At 47.7% G+C, this 20,270-nt stretch overlaps 1 protein-coding gene across 1 annotated transcript in view; it reads left to right on the forward strand.

Annotated features, from left to right (window-relative positions):
* LOC120019920 (coiled-coil and C2 domain-containing protein 1B-like) overlaps nt 1-20,270 on the forward strand; it is a 103,044-nt gene that overhangs the window by 73,502 nt on the left and 9,272 nt on the right. The window contains exons 3-11 of the mRNA XM_038963330.1: nt 7,748-7,920; nt 9,166-9,291; nt 13,596-13,654; nt 13,845-13,961; nt 14,099-14,172; nt 15,715-15,773; nt 16,024-16,075; nt 16,239-16,338; nt 16,478-16,568. Coding sequence (XP_038819258.1) covers nt 7,748-7,920; nt 9,166-9,291; nt 13,596-13,654; nt 13,845-13,961; nt 14,099-14,172; nt 15,715-15,773; nt 16,024-16,075; nt 16,239-16,338; nt 16,478-16,568 — 851 coding nt within the window. The remainder of the gene's footprint in view (nt 1-7,747; nt 7,921-9,165; nt 9,292-13,595; nt 13,655-13,844; nt 13,962-14,098; nt 14,173-15,714; nt 15,774-16,023; nt 16,076-16,238; nt 16,339-16,477; nt 16,569-20,270) is intronic.

Here is a 20,270-nt window from a genome sequence, read left to right on the forward strand (position 1 = left end):
ACCCTCCATTCTATCATAACCCATCACATCACATACGATACAAACCCTCCATTCTATCATAACCCATCACATTACGTTCTATCATTAGAACACGAGGGCTGTCTAGCCTTCTATTGTCTCTCTTATTTTGGGGACTGATTATCTCATCTGCCTTCTCCTAAGAATTAACCCCCCAGTAGTCTAGCCTAGGTATTATAGTTACTCTACCGTACTGTACTATACAGTTCTATACTCTACTATACTCCACTATACTGCACTATATTATAATACGCTATTCTCTCCTATTCTATACTATATTATACGGCACAATACTGTACTGTACTGTACTATACTACGCTATCATGTCCTCTGCGGTACTGTACTACACTATATTGTAATATACTCTACTATACTGTGCTATACGGTACTGTGCTATACTGTACTGTGCTGTGCTGTACTATACTACACTGTACAATACTCTACTTTACTTAACCCTACTATACTCTACTGTGCTATACTCTATTGTCCTAAACCATACAATACTATACTCTAATGTGCTATACTGTACTTTACTGTACTAGTATCTACTGTACTGTGCTCTACTGTACTTTACTCTACTGTACTATACTGTACTGTACTCTACTGTACTATACCGTACTCCACTGCACTATACTATACTGTACTGTGCTGTATTGTACTATACTACACTGTACTATACTCCACTTTACTCAACTCTACTATACACTACTGTGCTATACTCTACTGTACTAAACACGACTATACTATACTGTACTGTTATATACTGTACTGTACTGTTATATACTGTACTGTACTGTTATATACTATACTGTACTGTTATATACTATACTGTACTGTTATATACTATACTGTACTGTTATATACTGTACTGTATTTTAATGTACTATAGTATACTGTACTGAACTGTACTATTTTGTACTATACTATACTGTACTATATTATACTATACTGAACTGTACTATTTTATACTATACTATACTGTACTATATTATACTATACTGAACTGTACTATTTTGTACTATACTGTACTATACTATATTATACTATACTGAACTGTACTATTTTATACTATACTATACTGTACTATATTATACTATACTGAACTGTACTATTTTGTACTATACTGTACTGTACTATACAATACTGTACTGAACTGTACTATTTTGTACTATACTATACTGTACTATATTATACACTGCTCTAGCCCTTTCTCTAGCCTCTACCCTTTAGCCCTATCTCTAGCACCCCTAGCCCCATCTCTAGCCCCCTACCCTTTAGCCCTATCTCTAGCACCCTAGCCCCATCTCTAGCCCCCTACCCTTTAGCCCTATCTCTAGCACCCTAGCCCCATCTCTAGCCTCTACCCTTTAGCCCTATCTCTAGCACCCTAGCCCTTTCTCTAGCCCCCTACCCTTTAGCCCTATCTCTAGCACCCTAGCCCTTTCTCTAGCCCCCTACCCTTTAGCCCTATCTCTAGCACCCTAGCCCTATCTCTAGCCCCCTACCCTTTAGCCCCATCTCTAGCACCCTAGCCCCATCTCTAGCCTCTACCCTTTAGCCCTATCTCTAGCACCCTAGCCCCATCTCTAGTCCCTACCCTTTAGCCCTATCTCTAGCCCCCTACCCTTTAGCCCTATCTCTAGCACCTTGCCCTTTAGCCCTATCTCTAGCACCCTGCCCTTTAGCCCTATCTCTAGCCCCCTACCCTTTAGCCCTATCTCTAGCACCCTATCTCTACCCCCCTACCCTTTAGCCCTATCTCTAGCACCCTGCCCTTTAGCCCTATCTCTAGCACCCTAGCCCCATCTCTAGCCTCTACCCTTTAGCCCTATCTCTAGCACCCTAGCCCCATCTCTAGCCTCTACCCTTTAGCCCTATCTCTAGCACCCTAGCCCCATCTCTAGCCTCTACCCTTTAGCCCTATCTCTAGCACCCTAGCCCCATCTCTAGCACCCTACCCTTTAGCCCTATCTCTAGCACCCTAGCCCTATCTCTAGCACCCTAGCCCTATCTCTAGCACCCTAGCCCTATCTCTAGCCCCCTAGCCCTATCTCTAGCCCCCTAGCCCTCTCTCTAGCCCCCTAGCCCTATCTCTAGCCCCCTAGCCCTATCTCTAGCCCCCTAGCCCTATCTCTAGCCCCCTAGCCCTATCTCTAGCCCCCTAGCCCTATCTCTAGCCCCCTAGCCCTATCTCTAGCCCCCTAGCCCTATCTCTAGCCCCCTAGCTCTAGCTCTAGCCCCCTAGCTCTAGCTCTAGCCCTAGCTCTAGCCCCCTAGCCCTAGCTCTAGCCCCCTAGCCCTAGCCCAGCTCTAGCCCCAGCTCTAGCCCCAGCTCTAGCCCCAGCTCTAGCCCTAGCTCTAGCCCTAGCTCTAGCCCTAGCTCTAGCTCTAGCCCTAGCTCTAGCCCCCTAGCCCTAGCTCTAGCCCCCTAGCCCTAGCTCTAGCCCTAGCTCTAGCCCCCTAGCCCTAGCTCTAGCCCTAGCTCTAGCCCCCTAGCCCTAGCTCTAGCCCTAGCTCTAGCCCCCTAGCCCTAGCTCTAGCCCTAGCTCTAGCCCCAGCTCTAGCCCCAGCTCTAGCCCCAGCTCTAGCTCTAGCCCTAGCCCCAGCTCTAGCTCTAGCCCTAGCTCTAGCCCCAGCTCTAGCTCTAGCCCTAGCTCTAGCCCCCTAGCTCTAGCCCTAGCCCCCTAGCTCTAGCCCCCTAGCCCTAGCTCTAGCCCCCTAGCCCTAGCTCTAGCCCCCTAGCCCTAGCTCTAGCCCCCTAGCTCTAGCCCCCTAGCCCTAGCTCTAGCCCCCTAGCCCTAGCTCTAGAGCCCTAGCTCTAGCTCTAGAGCCCTAGCCCTAGCTCTAGAGCCCTAGCTCTAGCCCCCTAGCCCTAGCTCTAGAGCCCTAGCTCTAGCTCTAGAGCCCTAGCTCTAGAGCCCTAGCTCTAGCCCCCTAGCCCTAGCTCTAGCCCCCTAGCTCTAGCCCCCTAGCCCTTTAGCCCTATCTCTAGCCTCTACCCTTTAGCCCTAGCTCTAGCCCCCTACCCTTTAGCCCTATCTCTAGCCCCCTAGCCCCATCTCTAGCCTCTACCCTTTAGCCCTATCTCTAGCCCCCTACCCTTTAGCCCTATCTCTAGCCCCCTAGCCCCATCTCTAGCCCCCTACCCTTTAGCCCTATCTCTAGCCCCCTAGCCCCATCTCTAGCCTCTACCCTTTAGCCCTATCTCTAGCCCCCTGCCCTTTAGCCCTATCTCTAGCCCCCTAGCCAATCTCTAGCCTCTACCCTTTAGCCCTAGCTCTAGCCCCCTAGCTCTAGCCCTAGCTCTAGCCCCCTAGCCCTAGCTCTAGCCCCCTAGCTCTAGCCCCCTAGCCCTAGCTCTAGCTCTAGCCCTAGCTCTAGCCCCCTAGCCCTAGCTCTAGCCCTAGCCCTAGCCCTAGCTCTAGCCCTAGCTCTAGCCCTAGCTCTAGCCCTAGCTCTAGCCCCCTAGCCCTAGCTCTAGCCCTAGCTCTAGCCCTAGCTCTAGCCCCCTAGCTCTAGCCCCCTAGCCCTAGCTCTAGCCCCCTAGCCCTAGCTCTAGCCCCCTAGCCCTAGCTCTAGCCCCCTAGCCCTAGCTCTAGCCCCCTAGCTCTAGCCCCCTAGCCCTAGCTCTAGCCCCCTAGCCCTAGCTCTAGAGCCCTAGCTCTAGCTCTAGAGCCCTAGCTCTAGAGCCCTAGCTCTAGCCCCCTAGCCCTAGCTCTAGCCCCCTAGCTCTAGCCCCCTAGCCCTTTAGCCCTATCTCTAGCCTCTACCCTTTAGCCCTAGCTCTAGCCCCCTACCCTTTAGCCCTATCTCTAGCCCCCTAGCCCCATCTCTAGCCTCTACCCTTTAGCCCTATCTCTAGCCCCCTACCCTTTAGCCCTATCTCTAGCCCCCTAGCCCCATCTCTAGCCCCCTACCCTTTAGCCCTATCTCTAGCCCCCTAGCCCCATCTCTAGCCTCTACCCTTTAGCCCTATCTCTAGCCCCCTGCCCTTTAGCCCTATCTCTAGCCCCCTAGCCAATCTCTAGCCTCTACCCTTTAGCCCTATCTCTAGCCCCCTGCCCTTTAGCCCCATCTCTAGCCCCCTAGCCCCATCTCTAGCCCCCTACCCTTTAGCCCTATCTCTAGCACCCTAGCCCCATCTCTAGCCCCCTACCCTTTAGCCCCATCTCTAGCACCCTAGCCCCATCTCTAGCCTTTACCCTTTAGCCCCATCTCTAGCACCCTAGCCCCATCTCTAGCACCCTAGCCCCATCTCTAGCCTCTACCCTTTAGCCCTATCTCTAGCACCCTACCCTTTAGCCCTATCTCTAGCCCCCTAGCCCCATCTCTAGCCCCCTGCCCTTTAGCCCCATCTCTAGCCCCTTACCCTTTAGCCCTATCCCTAGCCCTATCTCTAGCCCCCTAGCCCCATCTCTAGCCCCCTACCCTTTAGCCCTATCTCTAGCACCCTTTAGCCCCATCTCTAGCCCCCTACCCTTTAGCCCCATCTCTAGCACCCTAGCCCCATCTCTAGCCCCCTACCCTTTAGCCCTATCTCTAGCACCCTAGCCCCATCTCTAGCCTCTACCCTTTAGCCCCATCTCTAGCACCCTAGCCCCATCTCTAGCCCCCTACCCTTTAGCCCCATCTCTAGCACCCTAGCCCCATCTCTAGCCTCTACCCTTTAGCCCTATCTCTAGCACCCTACCCTTTAGCCCTATCTCTAGCCCCATCTCTAGCCCCCTACCCTTTAGCCCTATCTCTAGCACCCTAGCCCCATCTCTAGCCCCCTACCCTTTAGCCCCATCTCTAGCCCCCTACCCTTTAGCCCTATCTCTAGCACCCTAGCCCCATCTCTAGCCCCCTACCCTTTAGCCCCATCTCTAGCCCCCTACCCTTTAGCCCTATCTCTAGCACCCTAGCCCCATCTCTAGCCCCCTACCCTTTAGCCCCATCTCTAGCACCCTAGCCCCATCTCTAGCCCCCTACCCTTTAGCCCTATCTCTAGCACCCTAGCCCCATCTCTAGCCCCCTACCCTTTAGCCCCATCTCTAGCACCCTAGCCCCATCTCTAGCCCTCTACCCTTTAGCCCTATCTCTAGCACCCTAGCCCCATCTCTAGCCTCTACCCTTTAGCCCCATCTCTAGCCCCCTAGCCCTATCTCTAGCACCCTGCCCTTTAGCCCCATCTCTAGCCCCCTAGCCCCATCTCTAGCCTCTACCCTTTAGCCCTATCTCTAGCCCCTTACCCTTTATGTGTATCACACCTCAGCCTACCCAAAAAACAAAGCAGAGCTCATGCTTTTCAAGCAACTCTTTTTCAAATCATCATTAGTGTCTCATCATGCAGCCATAGAATAATTTTAAAAATCAAATTCAATTGTTTGTAGAACAACTAAAGTTACATTAATGACTCTAAATGAAGCATATAGGAGGACATGTTTCTTTGTTAACCGCTCAACACAGAATAGCCACATATGAACACTCCCTCAAATCATTTGGAGAAAATATCCTGTATTTTATTCAGCTTTGTTCAACTGTATTCTTCATCCTATAAAATACTATAAAATAATGCCACTGATTTCTAAGCAAATCTTGTCTGCTAAATGAACTTGTTGCCCACAACCATTTGGCATATCCAGATCAGGACCTAATATAAGGACAACAAAGGATGCTATTCTGTTCTTCTGAAATAGACTACATTTTCTTATCATGTTTCTTTAGACCTGTCTAAAATGTTTTTATTGTGATGCTGTAGACTATATTAGATGGATTTATTAGATTTCTTAAAATTTTCATGTTCCAAAGGTCTGCATCAGTGGCTTGGAGGCTGTGTGGAAGCCAGGAGATGCTAAATGTGTTACTTAACGGGTCAATTACCGTGAGACTGACAGTTATTTGCTTGACAATGACCGGCTGACTAAATGTCGTGAGACGCCACGGTCCTAGCTGGTACTCTAAATGTCGTGACCGCCACGGTCCTAGCTGGTGCTCCATGTTACTCTAAATGTCGTGACCTCCACGGTCCTAGCTGGTACTCTAAATGTCGTGACCTCCACGGTCCTAGCTGGTACTCCATGTTACTCTAAATGTCGTGACCTCCACGGTCCTAGCTGGTACTCCATGTTACTCTAAATGTCGTGACCTCCACGGTCCTAGCTGGTACTCCATGTTACTCTAAATGTCGTGACCTCCACGGTCCTAGCTGGTACTCCATGTTACTCTAAATGTCGTGACCTCCACGGTCCTAGCTGGTACTCTAAATGTCGTGACCGCCACGGTCCTAGCTGGTACTCCATGTTACTCTAAATGTCGTGACCTCCACGGTCCTAGCTGGTACTCCATGTTACTCTAAATGTCGTGACCTCCACGGTCCTAGCTGGTACTCCATGTTACTCTAAATGTCGTGACCTCCACGGTCCTAGCTGGTACTCCATGTTACTCTAAATGTCGTGACCGCCACGGTCCTAGCTGGTACTCCATGTTACTCTAAATGTCATGACCGCCACGGTCCTAGCTGGTACTCTAAATGTCGTGACCGCCACGGTCCTAGCTGGTACTCCATGTTACTCTAAATGTCGTGACCGCCACGGTCCTAGCTGGTACTCCATGTTACTCTAAATGTCGTGACCGCCACGGTCCTAGCTGGTACTCCATGTTACTCTAAATGTCGTGACCTCCACGGTCCTAGCTGGTACTCCATGTTACTCTAAATGTCGTGACCGCCACGGTCCTAGCTGGTACTCCATGTTACTCTAAATGTCGTGACCTCCACGGTCCTAGCTGGTACTCCATGTTACTCTAAATGTCGTGACCGCCACGGTCCTAGCTGGTACTCCATGTTACTCTAAATGTCGTGACCTCCACGGTCCTAGCTGGTACTCCATGTTACTCTAAATGTCGTGACCGCCACGGTCCTAGCTGGTACTCCATGTTACTCTAAATGTCGTGACCTCCACGGTCCTAGCTGGTACTCCATGTTACTCTAAATGTCGTGACCGCCACGGTCCTAGCTGGTACTCCATGTTACTCTAAATGTCGTGACCTCCACGGTCCTAGCTGGTACTCTAAATGTCGTGACCGCCACGGTCCTAGCTGGTACTCCATGTTACTCTAAATGTCGTGACCTCCACGGTCCTAGCTGGTACTCCATGTTACTCTAAATGTCGTGACCTCCACGGTCCTAGCTGGTACTCTAAATGTCGTGACCTCCACGGTCCTAGCTGGTACTCCATGTTACTCTAAATGTCGTGACCTCCACGGTCCTAGCTGGTACTCTAAATGTCGTGACCTCCACGGTCCTAGCTGGTACTCCATGTTACTCTAAATGTCGTGACCGCCACGGTCCTAGCTGGTACTCCATGTTACTCTAAATGTCGTGACCTCCACGGTCCTAGCTGGTACTCCATGTTATTGTGTATTTATTTTTATTTTTCTCTCTGCATTGTTGGAAAATGGCCCGTAAGCATTTCACTGTTTATCAAGCATGTGACAAATACTATTGGTGAAAACTGGACTAGCGTACTTTCCGGTTCAATCCCCGACTACGGCCAATCAAGAGAAGAGATGATAACCCTGTCACTACTTTAACAGGACAAATGTCATAAACAGTCATGAAAGTCTTCAGCAAATCACCACAGATTATCCTCTATAACCCCAAGATGTACTGCTGTGGTTTGAAAGCGGTGTTCTATATAGGGAATAGAAAGTAATTTTCTGTAACACGTTGTTCCTCTCCTCCGTGCAGCGCTGCAGCAGTTGGACTTTGTGGAGGGACGCAGGAAGCAGTACATGAAGGCAGCGCTGCAGGCCAAACAGAAGAACGACATGGACACAGCCAGAACCATGCTTCGTACCGCCAAGGGACTGGAGCCGCTCATAGACGCCGTCAAGGCAGGCAAACACGTCGACATCAGCAAGGTGAATTTTCTTGGAATTCTTAAGTCGCGACCTAGATTGGAACCATTTGTCTTAGCTCAACCTGTCATTACATCCAACCTCGTGAAAGTTACAAACTGACACGTTTTAAATTTTTTGTCAAAAAACTACTTTATATTGAAGCAGTGGGCCTGCACATGCTCAGTTCGGCGCTACACGACCGTTAGACCCGATGACGTGTTTCCGCGCATGACCTTAGCTAGCCAACGTCGCCATGACATCACCAAGAAGTGTCATTGAGGATTTCGATTGGAGAAGCAGTTTCTGCATATCTTCTTACGGTCTTTGCCTGTAGTGTACGAAGTAGAGTTGGGTGATTTAAAAACAATATATATATATTAAAAAAATTGTGATTGCATCGTCGGTTGACGATGTTTGACAGCCATCGCCGATGGCGACAACATCGTGATGTCACAAAAATAATGATTTTTAATATTTGAACTGCGCTGGCGGCACGGTGGTCTGCGGTTGTGAGACTGGTTGGATGTACTGCCAAATTCTCTAAAATAACGTTGGAGGCGGCTTATGGTAGAGAAATTTACATTTAAATATCTGGCAACAACTGTGGTAGACTTTCTTGCAGTCAACATGCCAATTGCACGCTCCCTCAACTTGACATCTGTGGCATTGTAAAGTGGCCTTTTATTGTCCCCAGCACAAGGTGCACCTGTGTAATGATGCTGCTGTTTAATCAGCTTCTTGATATGCCACACCTGTCAGGTGGATGGATTATCTTGGCAAAGGAGAAATGCTCATTAACAGGGATGGAAACAAATTTGTGCTCAACATTTTAGAGAAATATGCTTTTTGTGTTAAAAGGAACATTTCTGAGATTTTATTTCAGCTCATGAAACATTGAACCAACACTTTTTGTGTTTTATATATTTTTGTTCAGTGTAGTTTTAAAAGGTAGGCTAATGTAACTGATGAGAAACATGGCCCTACCAATTTGAAAAATGTTTTACAGCCTAGATGAGAGAGAACATAACTAGGCCTAACACTGGTCTGTTTTGAGAAATGATTTATTCAGATTGTTTGTGGCTTTGTAACAATTTAAATATGTCATTGTGCAGCAGATCACAGTTCTGGTATTAAAAAAAATAGACAATACTATCGTATATCAACAATGTTTGGCTGGGAAGGTAGGTCATTCCAGACATCTCCCTACCTAAGGAACTACCTCTACCTCTGTGGTGTAACACCTTGTCTGCCTGTGTTGTTCTCTAGGTGCCGTCGCCCCCTGGTGACGAGGATGAGGACTTCATCCTGGTTCATCACAACGAAGTCCAGATCTCAGAGAAGGCAGATGAGGTCTACACTCAACTGGCCAAGATGCTCAAGGAACAGTACGAGGTACTAATTATCAACTGCTTGTTAGATAATGAAAGGAGAGGGTTTTTACACACCTCCAAACTCAAAGGCTAGCCAAATGGAGAAGTGTGGAGATATTAATAGATAGGAGCCCTGCTTTATCTATTGTCGTCTTCTGCGTTTTGACCTGCTGCAATACTGACATGAGTCATGTAGTATTTACTATGACCTGCTACTATACTGACATGAGTCATGTAGTATTTATTATGACCTGCTACTATACTGACATGAGTCATGTAGTATTTATTATGCCCTGGTTCTATACTGACATTAGTCATGTAGTATTTATTATGACCTGCTACTATACTGACATTAGTCATGTAGTATTTACTATGACCTGCTACTATACTGACATTAGTCATGTAGTATTTATTATGACCTGGTACTATACTGACATTAGTCATGTAGTATTATGACCTGCTACTATACTGACATTAGTCATGTAGTATTTATTATGACCTGCTACTATACTGACATTATTCATGTAGTATTTACTATGACCTGGTACTATACTGACATTAGTCATGAAGTATTTACTATGACCTGCTACTATACTGACATTAGTCATGAAGTATTTACTATGACCTGCTACTATACTGACATTAGTCATGAAGTATTTATTATGACCTGCTACTATACTGACATTAGTCATGAAGTATTTATTATGACCTGCTACTATACTGACATTAGTCATGTAGTATTTACTATGACCTGGTACTATACTGACATTAGTCATGTAGTATTTATTATGACCTGCTACTATACTGACATTAGTCATGTAGTATTTACTATGACCTGCTACTATACTGACATTAGTCATGAAGTATTTACTATGACCTGCTACTATACTGACATTAGTCATGAAGTATTTACTATGACCTGCTACTATACTGACATTAGTCATGTAGTATTATGACCTGCTACTATACTGACATTAGTCATGAGGTATTTATTATGACCTGGTACTATACTGACATTAGTCATGTAGTATTATGACCTGCTACTATACTGACATTAGTCATGTAGTATTTACTATGACCTGGTACTATACTGACATTAGTCATGTAGTATTTACTATGACCTGCTACTATACTGACATTAGTCATGTAGTATTATGACCTGCTACTATACTGACATTAGTCATGAGGTATTTATTATGACCTGGTACTATACTGACATTAGTCATGAGGTATTTATTATGACCTGGTACTATACTGACATTAGTCATGTAGTATTATGACCTGCTACTATACTGACATTAGTCATGTAGTATTTACTATGACCTGGTACTATACTGACATTAGTCATGTAGTATTTACTATGACCTGCTACTATACTGACATTAGTCATGTAGTATTATGACCTGCTACTATACTGACATTAGTCATGAGGTATTTATTATGACCTGGTACTATACTGACATTAGTCATGTAGTATTTACTATGACCTGCTACTATACTGACATTAGTCATGAAGTATTTATTATGACCTGCTACTATACTGACATAAGTCATGTAGTATTTATTATGACCTGCTACTATACTGACATTAGTCATGTAGTATTTACTATGACCTGGTACTATACTGACATTAGTCATGTAGTATTTATTATGACCTGCTACTATACTGACATTAGTCATGTAGTATTTACTATGACCTGCTACTATACTGACATTAGTCATGAAGTATTTACTATGACCTGCTACTATACTGACATTAGTCATGTAGTATTATGACCTGCTACTATACTGACATTAGTCATGAGGTATTTATTATGACCTGGTACTATACTGACATTAGTCATGTAGTATTATGACCTGCTACTATACTGACATTAGTCATGTAGTATTATGACCTGGTACTATACTGACATTAGTCATGTAGTATTATGACCTGGTACTATACTGACATTAGTCATGTAGTATTTACTATGACCTGGTACTATACTGACATTAGTCATGTAGTATTATGACCTGGTACTATACTGACATTAGTCATGTAGTATTTATTATGACCTGGTACTATACTGACATTAGTCATGTAGTATTATGACCTGGTACTATACTGACATTAGTCATGTAGTATTTATTATGACCTGGTACTATACTGACATTAGTCATGTAGTATTTACTATGACCTGGTACTATACTGACATTAGTCATGTAGTATTTACTATGACCTGCTACTATACTGACATTAGTCATGTAGTATTTACTATGACCTGCTACTATACTGACATTAGTCATGAAGTATTTATTATGACCTGCTACTATACTGACATTAGTCATGTAGTATTTACTATGACCTGCTACTATACTGACATTAGTCATGAAGTATTTATTATGACCTGCTACTATACTGACATAAGTCATGTAGTATTTATTATGACCTGCTACTATACTGACATTAGTCATGTAGTATTTACTATGACCTGGTACTATACTGACATTAGTCATGTAGTATTTATTATGACCTGCTACTATACTGACATTAGTCATGTAGTATTTACTATGACCTGCTACTATACTGACATTAGTCATGAAGTATTTACTATGACCTGCTACTATACTGACATTAGTCATGTAGTATTATGACCTGCTACTATACTGACATTAGTCATGAAGTATTTATTATGACCTGGTACTATACTGACATTAGTCATGTAGTATTATGACCTGCTACTATACTGACATTATTCATGTAGTATTTACTATGACCTGGTACTATACTGACATTAGTCATGTAGTATTTACTATGACCTGCTACTATACTGACATTAGTCATGTAGTATTTACTATGACCTGCTACTATACTGACATTAGTCATTAAGTATTTATTATGACCTGCTACTATACTGACATTAGTCATGAAGTATTTACTATGACCTGGTACTATACTGACATTAGTCATGTAGTATTTACTATGACCTGGTACTATACTGACATTAGTCATGTAGTATTTACTATGACCTGCTACTATACTGACATTAGTCATGTAGTATTTATTATGACCTGGTACTATACTGACATTAGTCATGTAGTATTATGACCTGGTACTATACTGACATTAGTCATGTAGTATTTATTATGACCTGCTACTATACTGACATTAGTCATGTAGTATTTACTATGACCTGGTACTATACTGACATTAGTCATGTAGTATTTACTATGACCTGGTACTATACTGACATTAGTCATGTAGTATTATGACCTGCTACTATACTGACATTAGTCATGTAGTATTTATTTTTACAGTTCAAAATGGATTAAATATGTTTTCTCACACATCTACACACATAATGACAAAGTGAAAACATGTTTTTAGCAATAAAAAATAAAATACAGAAATCAAATTTACGTAACTATTCACACCCCTTCGTCTACATGTTAGAATCACTTTTGGAGGGCCTCTCGGGTGGCTCTGTGGTCTAAGGCACTGCATCGCATCACTACAGACCCGGGTTCGATCTCAGGCTGTGTTGCCGTCGGCCGTGCCCGGGAGACCAATGAGGCGGCTCACAATTGGCCCAGTGGCGTCCGGGTTAGGGGAAGGTTTGTCCGGCCCGGGATGTCCTTGTCTCATTGCGCTCTAGCGACTCCTTGTTGCGGGCCGGGCGCATGCACGCTGACATGGTCGCCAGCTGTACGGTGTTTCTGGCTTCCGGGTTAAGCGAGCAGTGGGTCGTGTTTCAGAGGACGCATGTCTCTGGACCTTTGCGTCTCCCAAGTTCGTCGGGGAGTTGCAGCAATGGGACAATCACCAATTTGGTTATCACCAAAAAGGGTCAAAAGTACCAAAGAAATAAATGACAAAACAAAGATTCACTTTTGGCAGCGATAACGGTTGAGTGTTTCTGGGTAAGTCTCCAAGAGCTGTACAACCTGGTTTGTACCATATTTGCCCATAATTAATTTAAAAAATTCTTCATACTTTGTCAACATGGTTGTTGATTATTTCTAGACAATGATTTTCATGTCTTGCTATAGATTTCAGTCAACTTTCTCGGCCACTCGAGCATTCACTGTCTTCTTGGTGTGTAACTCCAGTGTAGATGTGGCCTTGTTTTTAGGTTATTGTCCTGCTGAAAGGTGAATTAATCTCCCAGTGTCTGGTGGAAAGCAGACTGAGGCAGGTCATTCTATATGATTTTGCCTGTGCTTAGCTCCATTCCATTTTCTTTTTATCCTGAAAAACCCAGTTCTTAACGATAACAATCATACCCATGACAGGTTGCAGCCACCACCAATGAATCATTTTATTTTTCTCTCTCTCGTCTCCTGTAGAAGTGCATGACTTACTCCAAGCAGTTCACTCATCTGGGTAACGTCGCTGAGACCACCAAGTAAGAGAACGTAGCATCCTGTACACACCTAGCCTTGTCTGTCTGAATGGAAAACCACACACACAAACACAGCAACTGCATGGACTAATTAACATGCCTTTATACAACACCAACTGACACACACACACTATAACACGCATCATTCTGGCGTTGTGGTACTGATGTTCCGCCCGCTGTGTGGTGTGTCTAGGTTTGAGAAGATGGCAGAGAGCTGTAAGAAGAGTCTAGAGATGTTGACGCTGTCCCAGTCTAAGAGACTGGACCCTCCTAAACATCACTTTGAGGAGAGGACGTACCACACCGTCAGGTTGTCGTCTCTCTTTCTCTCTATCAATATTATCTCTCTCTCGTTCTTCATCTCACTCTTCTGTGTTATCCTGTCTCACTCTTCTGTGTTATCCTGTCTCTCTCTTTCTGTCTGTCTCTATCTTTCTGTGTCTCTAGGATCTTCCCAGAGCTCAGTAGTACGGAGATGGTGGTGGTGGTAGTCAGAGGGATGAATCTGCCTGCTCCTTCAGGTAACATTGACCCCTCTGTATCCTTCCTGTATCTCCACTGTATTTTCCCTGTATTCCCCTGTGGTGGTGGAACAGCTCCCAGGTATTGAGTCAGTGGTCGGTCCTAGCGGGTCCTCGCTAATGTCTCTCTGCTCCTCGTCTCTCCCCAGGTATTGAGTCAGTGGTCGGTCCTCTCTTAACGTCTCTCTGCTCCTCGTCTCTCTCCAGGTATTGAGTCAGTGGTCGGTCCTCTCTTAACGTCTCTCTGCTCCTCGTCTCTCCCCAGGTATTGAGTCAGTGGTCGGTCCTCTCTTAACGTCTCTCTGCTCCTCGTCTCTCTCCAGGTATTGAGTCAGTGGTCGGTCCTCTCTTAACGTCTCTCTGCTCCTCGTCTCTCCCCAGGTATTGAGTCAGTGGTCGGTCCTCTCTTAACGTCTCTCTGCTCCTCGTCTCTCCCCAGGTATTGAGTCAGTGGTCGGTCCTCTCTTAACGTCTCTCTGCTCCTCGTCTCTCTCCAGGTATTGAGTCAGTGGTCGGTCCTCTCTTAACGTCTCTCTGCTCCTCGTCTCTCCCCAGGTATTGAGTCAGTGGTCGGTCCTCTCTGCTCCTCGTCTCTCTGCTCCTCGTCTCTCCCCAGGTATTGAGTCAGTGGTCGGTCCTCTCTTAACGTCTCTCTGCTCCTCGTCTCTCCCCAGGTATTGAGTCAGTGGTCGGTCCTCTCTGCTCCTCGTCTCTCTGCTCCTCGTCTCTCCCCAGGTATTGAGTCAGTGGTCGGTCCTCTCTTAACGTCTCTCTGCTCCTCGTCTCTCCCCAGGTATTGAGTCAGTGGTCGGTCCTCTCTTAATGTCTCTCTGCTCCTCGTCTCTCTCTAGGTATTGAGTCAGTGGTCGGTCCTCTCTTAATGTCTCTCTGCTCCTCGTCTCTCTCTAGGTATTGAGTCAGTGGTCGGTCCTCTCTTAACGTCTCTCTGCTCCTCGTCTCTCCCCAGGTATTGAGTCAGTGGTCGGTCCTAGTGGGTCCTCGCTAATGTCTCTCTGCTCCTCGTCTCTCCCCAGGTATTGAGTCAGTGGTCGGTCCTCTCTTAACGTCTCTCTGCTCCTCGTCTCTCCCCAGGTATTGAGTCAGTGGTCGGTCCTCTCAATGTCTCTCTGCTCCTCGTCTCTCCCCAGGTATTGAGTCAGTGGTCGGTCCTCTCTTAACGTCTCTCTGCTCCTCGTCTCTCCCCAGGTATTGAGTCAGTGGTCGGTCCTCTCTTAATGTCTCTCTGCTCCTCGTCTCTCTCCAGGTATTGAGTCAGTGGTCGGTCCTCTCTTAACGTCTCTCTGCTCCTCGTCTCTCTCCAGGTATTGAGTCAGTGGTCGGTCCTCTCTTAACGTCTCTCTGCTCCTCGTCTCTCCCCAGGTATTGAGTCAGTGGTCGGTCCTCTCTGCTCCTCGTCTCTCTCCAGGTATTGAGTCAGTGGTCGGTCCTCTCTTAACGTCTCTCTGCTCCTCGTCTCTCCCCAGGTATTGAGTCAGTGGTCGGTCCTCTCTTAACGTCTCTCTGCTCTTCGTCTCTCTCCAGGTATAGCTACCAATGACCTGGATGCCTATGTCAAGTTTGACTTCCCCTATCCCAGTACGGTGAGTTAGTGGGCTACAGTTCAGTTTTACCAACCTGTTTTTTGGAGACTCACATCCATTTGCATGTATGTGTTCTAATCGAGCACAACATATTCACATAGTCCACTAATCATCGAGCACTTCATTAGTTGACTCAGGTGTGCTCCAGCGATCGTATGTCTATTGATGATTGGTCTGAGAAGACCTGTGTATTAGTAGCAGCAGCAGTCGTCTCTATTGGAACTAATGTCCGTCTCTGTGTTGATCTCAGGAACAACCCCAGAAACACAGAACGGCTGTGGTCAAGAATACGAACTCTCCAGGTAATGCCCGGTACCACGGCCCCCCCCGGGTAATGCCCTGTACCACGGTCCCCCCCGGGTAATGCCCGGTACCACGGTCCCCCCCGGGTAACGCCCGGTACCACGGTCCCTGTGACGTGTCTACGTAGCTAACCGTATTTCATGTCATCTCTCTGTGCTCCAGAGTTCAACCAGGGCTTCACTCTGAACATCAACCGGAACCACAGAGGCTTCAGGAGAGTGGTCCAATCTAAAGGACTCAAACTGGAACTTCTGCACAAAGGGTACGTCTCACACACACACACACACACACACAGGTCCAAACTGGAAGATGACCTTGTGACCTTCGATGGGGGGGAGGTGTTTTGATCCTTATCAAGTGTAAGTGATGTGTGAGGTCTTTGTGTGTGTGTCATGTGACAGGGGATTCCTGCGGAGCGACAAGCCTATAGGGACGGCCCACATCAAACTGGAGAAACTGGAGACCGAGAGTGAAGTACGGGAGATAGTGGAGGTAAGGATGACGGGGGGAGAGATAGTGGAGGGGAGGATGGGGGGGAGAGATAGTGGGTGGAGGGTGACGTGGGGAGAGATAGTGGGTGGAGGGGAGAGATAGTGGGTGGAGGGGAGGGTGACGTGGGGAGATAGTGGGTGGTGGGGAGGGTGACGTGGGTGGAGGGGAGGGTGACGTGGGGAGGGTGACGTGGGTGGAGGGGAGGGTGACGTGGGGAGAGATAGTGGGTGGAGGGGAGGGTGACGTGGGGAGAGATAGTGGGTGGAGGGGAGGGTGACGTGGGGAGAGATAGTGGGTGGAGGGGAGGGTGACGTGGGGAGAGATAGTGGGTGGAGGGGAGGGTGACGTGGGGAGAGATAGTGGGTGGAGGGGAGGGTGACGTGGGGAGAGATAGTGGGTGGAGGGGAGGGTGACGTGGGGAGAGATAGTGGGTGGAGGGGAGGGTGACGTGGGGAGAGATAGTGGGTGGAGGGGAGGGTGACGTGGGGAGAGATAGTGGGTGGAGGGGAGGGTGACGTGGGGAGAGATAGTGGGTGGAGGGGAGGGTGACGTGGGGAGAGATAGTGGGTGGAGGGGAGGGTGACGTGGGGAGAGATAGTGGGTGGAGGGGAGGGTGACGTGGGGAGAGATAGTGGGTGGAGGGGAGGGTGACGTGGGGAGAGATAGTGGGTGGAGGGGAGGGTGACGTGGGGAGAGATAGTGGGTGGAGGGGAGGGTGACGTGGGGAGAGATAGTGGGTGGAGGGGAGGGTGACGTGGGGAGAGATAGTGGGTGGAGGGGAGGGTGACGTGGGGAGAGATAGTGGGTGGAGGGGAGGGTGACGTGGGGAGAGATAGTGGGTGGAGGGGAGGGTGACGTGGGGAGAGATAGTGGGTGGAGGGGAGGGTGACGTGGGGAGAGATAGTGGGTGGAGGGGAGGGTGACGTGGGGAGAGATAGTGGGTGGAGGGGAGGGTGACGTGGGGAGAGATAGTGGGTGGAGGGGAGGGTGACGTGGGGAGAGATAGTGGGTGGAGGGGAGGGTGACGTGGGGAGAGATAGTGGGTGGAGGGGAGGGTGACGTGGGGAGAGATAGTGGGTGGAGGGGAGGGTGACGTGGGGAGAGATAGTGGGTGGAGGGGAGGGTGACGTGGGGAGAGATAGTGGGTGGAGGGGAGGGTGACGTGGGGAGAGATAGTGGGTGGAGGGGAGGGTGACGTGGGGAGAGATAGTGGGTGGAGGGGAGGGTGACGTGGGGAGAGATAGTGGGTGGAGGGGAGGGTGACGTGGGGAGAGATAGTGGGTGGAGGGGAGGGTGACGTGGGGAGAGATAGTGGGTGGAGGGGAGGGTGACGTGGGGAGAGATAGTGGGTGGAGGGGAGGGTGACGTGGGGAGAGATAGTGGGTGGAGGGGAGGGTGACGTGGGGAGAGATAGTGGGTGGAGGGGAGGGTGACGTGGGGAGAGATAGTGGGTGGAGGGGAGGGTGACGTGGGGAGAGATAGTGGGTGGAGGGGAGGGTGACGTGGGGAGAGATAGTGGGTGGAGGGGAGGGTGACGTGGGGAGAGATAGTGGGTGGAGGGGAGGGTGACGTGGGGAGAGAGAGATGGCTGAGCCTTGGCCTCCGCCAATCGTTCACAAAACAGAATGCAGAACATGACCGAAGAGAGAAGAGACGACCAGTTTGCCAGTTACAGAATCAGCGAGCGCTCTGGAAAGACAGCAGTAGGGTGGGAAGGCAGTTTGCCAGTTACAGCAGCGTGTCCCAGGGATCAAGTGGAGCTGCCTGGTTTAAGCTGGAAGCCACTAGAGGCGACTGGAACACCACACACTTCCCCTTTCTCACTTCAATGCAGTGGCTAAAAGGGGTATGCCAGGTGTTACTCTGTCTGACAGAGATCATGTGGCTAAAAGGGGTATGCCAGGTGTTACTCTCTGCCTGACAGAGATCAAGTGGATAAAAGGGGTATGCCAGGTGTTACTCTGTCTGACAGAGATCATGTGGCTAAAAGGGGTATGCCAGGTGTTACTCTCTGCCTGACAGAGATCAAGTGGCTAAAAGGGGTATGCCAGGTGTTACTCTCTGCCTGACAGAGATCATGTGGCTAAAAGGGGTATGCCAGGTGTTACTCTCTGCCTGACAGAGATCAAGTGGCTAAAAGGGGTATGCCAGGTGTTACTCTCTGCCTGACAGAGATCAAGTGGATAAAAGGGGTATGCCAGGTGTTACTCTGTCTGACAGAGATCATGTGGCTAAAAGGGGTATGCCAGGTGTTACTCTCTGACAGAGATCATGTGGCTAAAAGGGGTATGCCAGGTGTTACTCTGTCTGACAGAGATCATGTGGCTAAAAGGGGTATGCCAGGTGTTACTCTCTGCCTGACAGAGATCATGTGGCTAAAAGGGGTATGCCAGGTGTTACTCTCTGCCTGACAGAGATCAAGTGGATAAAATGGGTATGCCAGGTGTACTCTCTGCCTGACAGAGATCAATTATGCCAGCAAATGGTATCATGCTCTGCTGGCACATTGTAGAACAGATGTCCACAGGCAGAAAGTGTACAGTGTAGTAATGTACAGTGTAGCCCAAAGATATTGGTTGTGTTGAACTTGACAGTAACACTTGTGTGAGTGAGGGGGGATTATTACATGTTTTACTCAGTGGATGTTATTTTTACACATGTAGCCTTGCTCGATGTCCACTATAGTGGCCACTATAACAATAGAACGCCTGTTACCACGACAGCCTTTATAATAGAACACCTGTTACCACGACAGCCTTTATAATAGAACGCCTGTTACCACGACAGCCTTTATAATAGAACGCCTGTTACCACGACAGCCTTTATAATAGAACGCCTGTTACCACGACCTATAGTGGTGTGACAAAACTAGAGCCTGTAGGACCTGCCTTGTTGATAGTGTTAAGAAGGTAGAAACCAGGGCCTGTAGGACCTGCCTTGTTGATAGTGGTGTTAAGAAGGTAGAAACTAGGGCCTGTAGGACCTGCCTTGTTGATAGTGGTGTTAAGAAGGTAGAAACTAGGGCCTGTAGGACCTGCCTTGTTGATAGTGGTGTTAAGAAGGTAGAAACTAGGGCCTGTAGGACCTGCCTTGTTGATAGTGGTGTTAAGAAGGTAGAAACTGGGGCCTGTAGGACCTGCCTTGTTGATAGTGCTGTTAAGAAGGTAGAAACTAGGGCCTGTAGGACCTGCCTTGTTGATAGTGCTGTTAAGAAGGTAGAAACTAGGGCCTGTAGGACCTGCCTTGTTGATAGTGTTGTTAAGAAGGTAGAAACTAGGGCCTGTAGGACCTGCCTTGTTGATAGTGTTGTTAAGAAGGTAGAAACTAGGGCCTGTAGGACCTGCCTTGTTGATAGTGTTGTTAAGAAGGTAGAAACTAGGGCCTGTAGGACCTGCCTTGTTGATAGTGTTGTTAAGAAGGTAGAAACTAGGGCCTGTAGGACCTGCCTTGTTGATAGTGTTGTTAAGAAGGTAGAAACTAGGGCCTGTAGGACCTGCCTTGTTGTTAAGAAGGTAGAAACTAGGGCCTGTAGGACCTGCCTTGTTGATAGTGTTGTTAAGAAGGTAGAAACTAGGGCCTGTAGGACCTGCCTTGTTGATAGTGTTGTTAAGAAGGTAGAAACTAGGGCCTGTAGGACCTGCCTTGTTGTTAAGAAGGTAGAAACTAGGGCCTGTAGGACCTGCCTTGTTGATAGTGTTGTTA

Source organism: Salvelinus namaycush, chromosome 25 (assembly GCF_016432855.1).
Source record: "Salvelinus namaycush isolate Seneca chromosome 25, SaNama_1.0, whole genome shotgun sequence".
In the NCBI taxonomy this organism is placed as follows: Eukaryota; Metazoa; Chordata; class Actinopteri; order Salmoniformes; family Salmonidae; genus Salvelinus; species Salvelinus namaycush.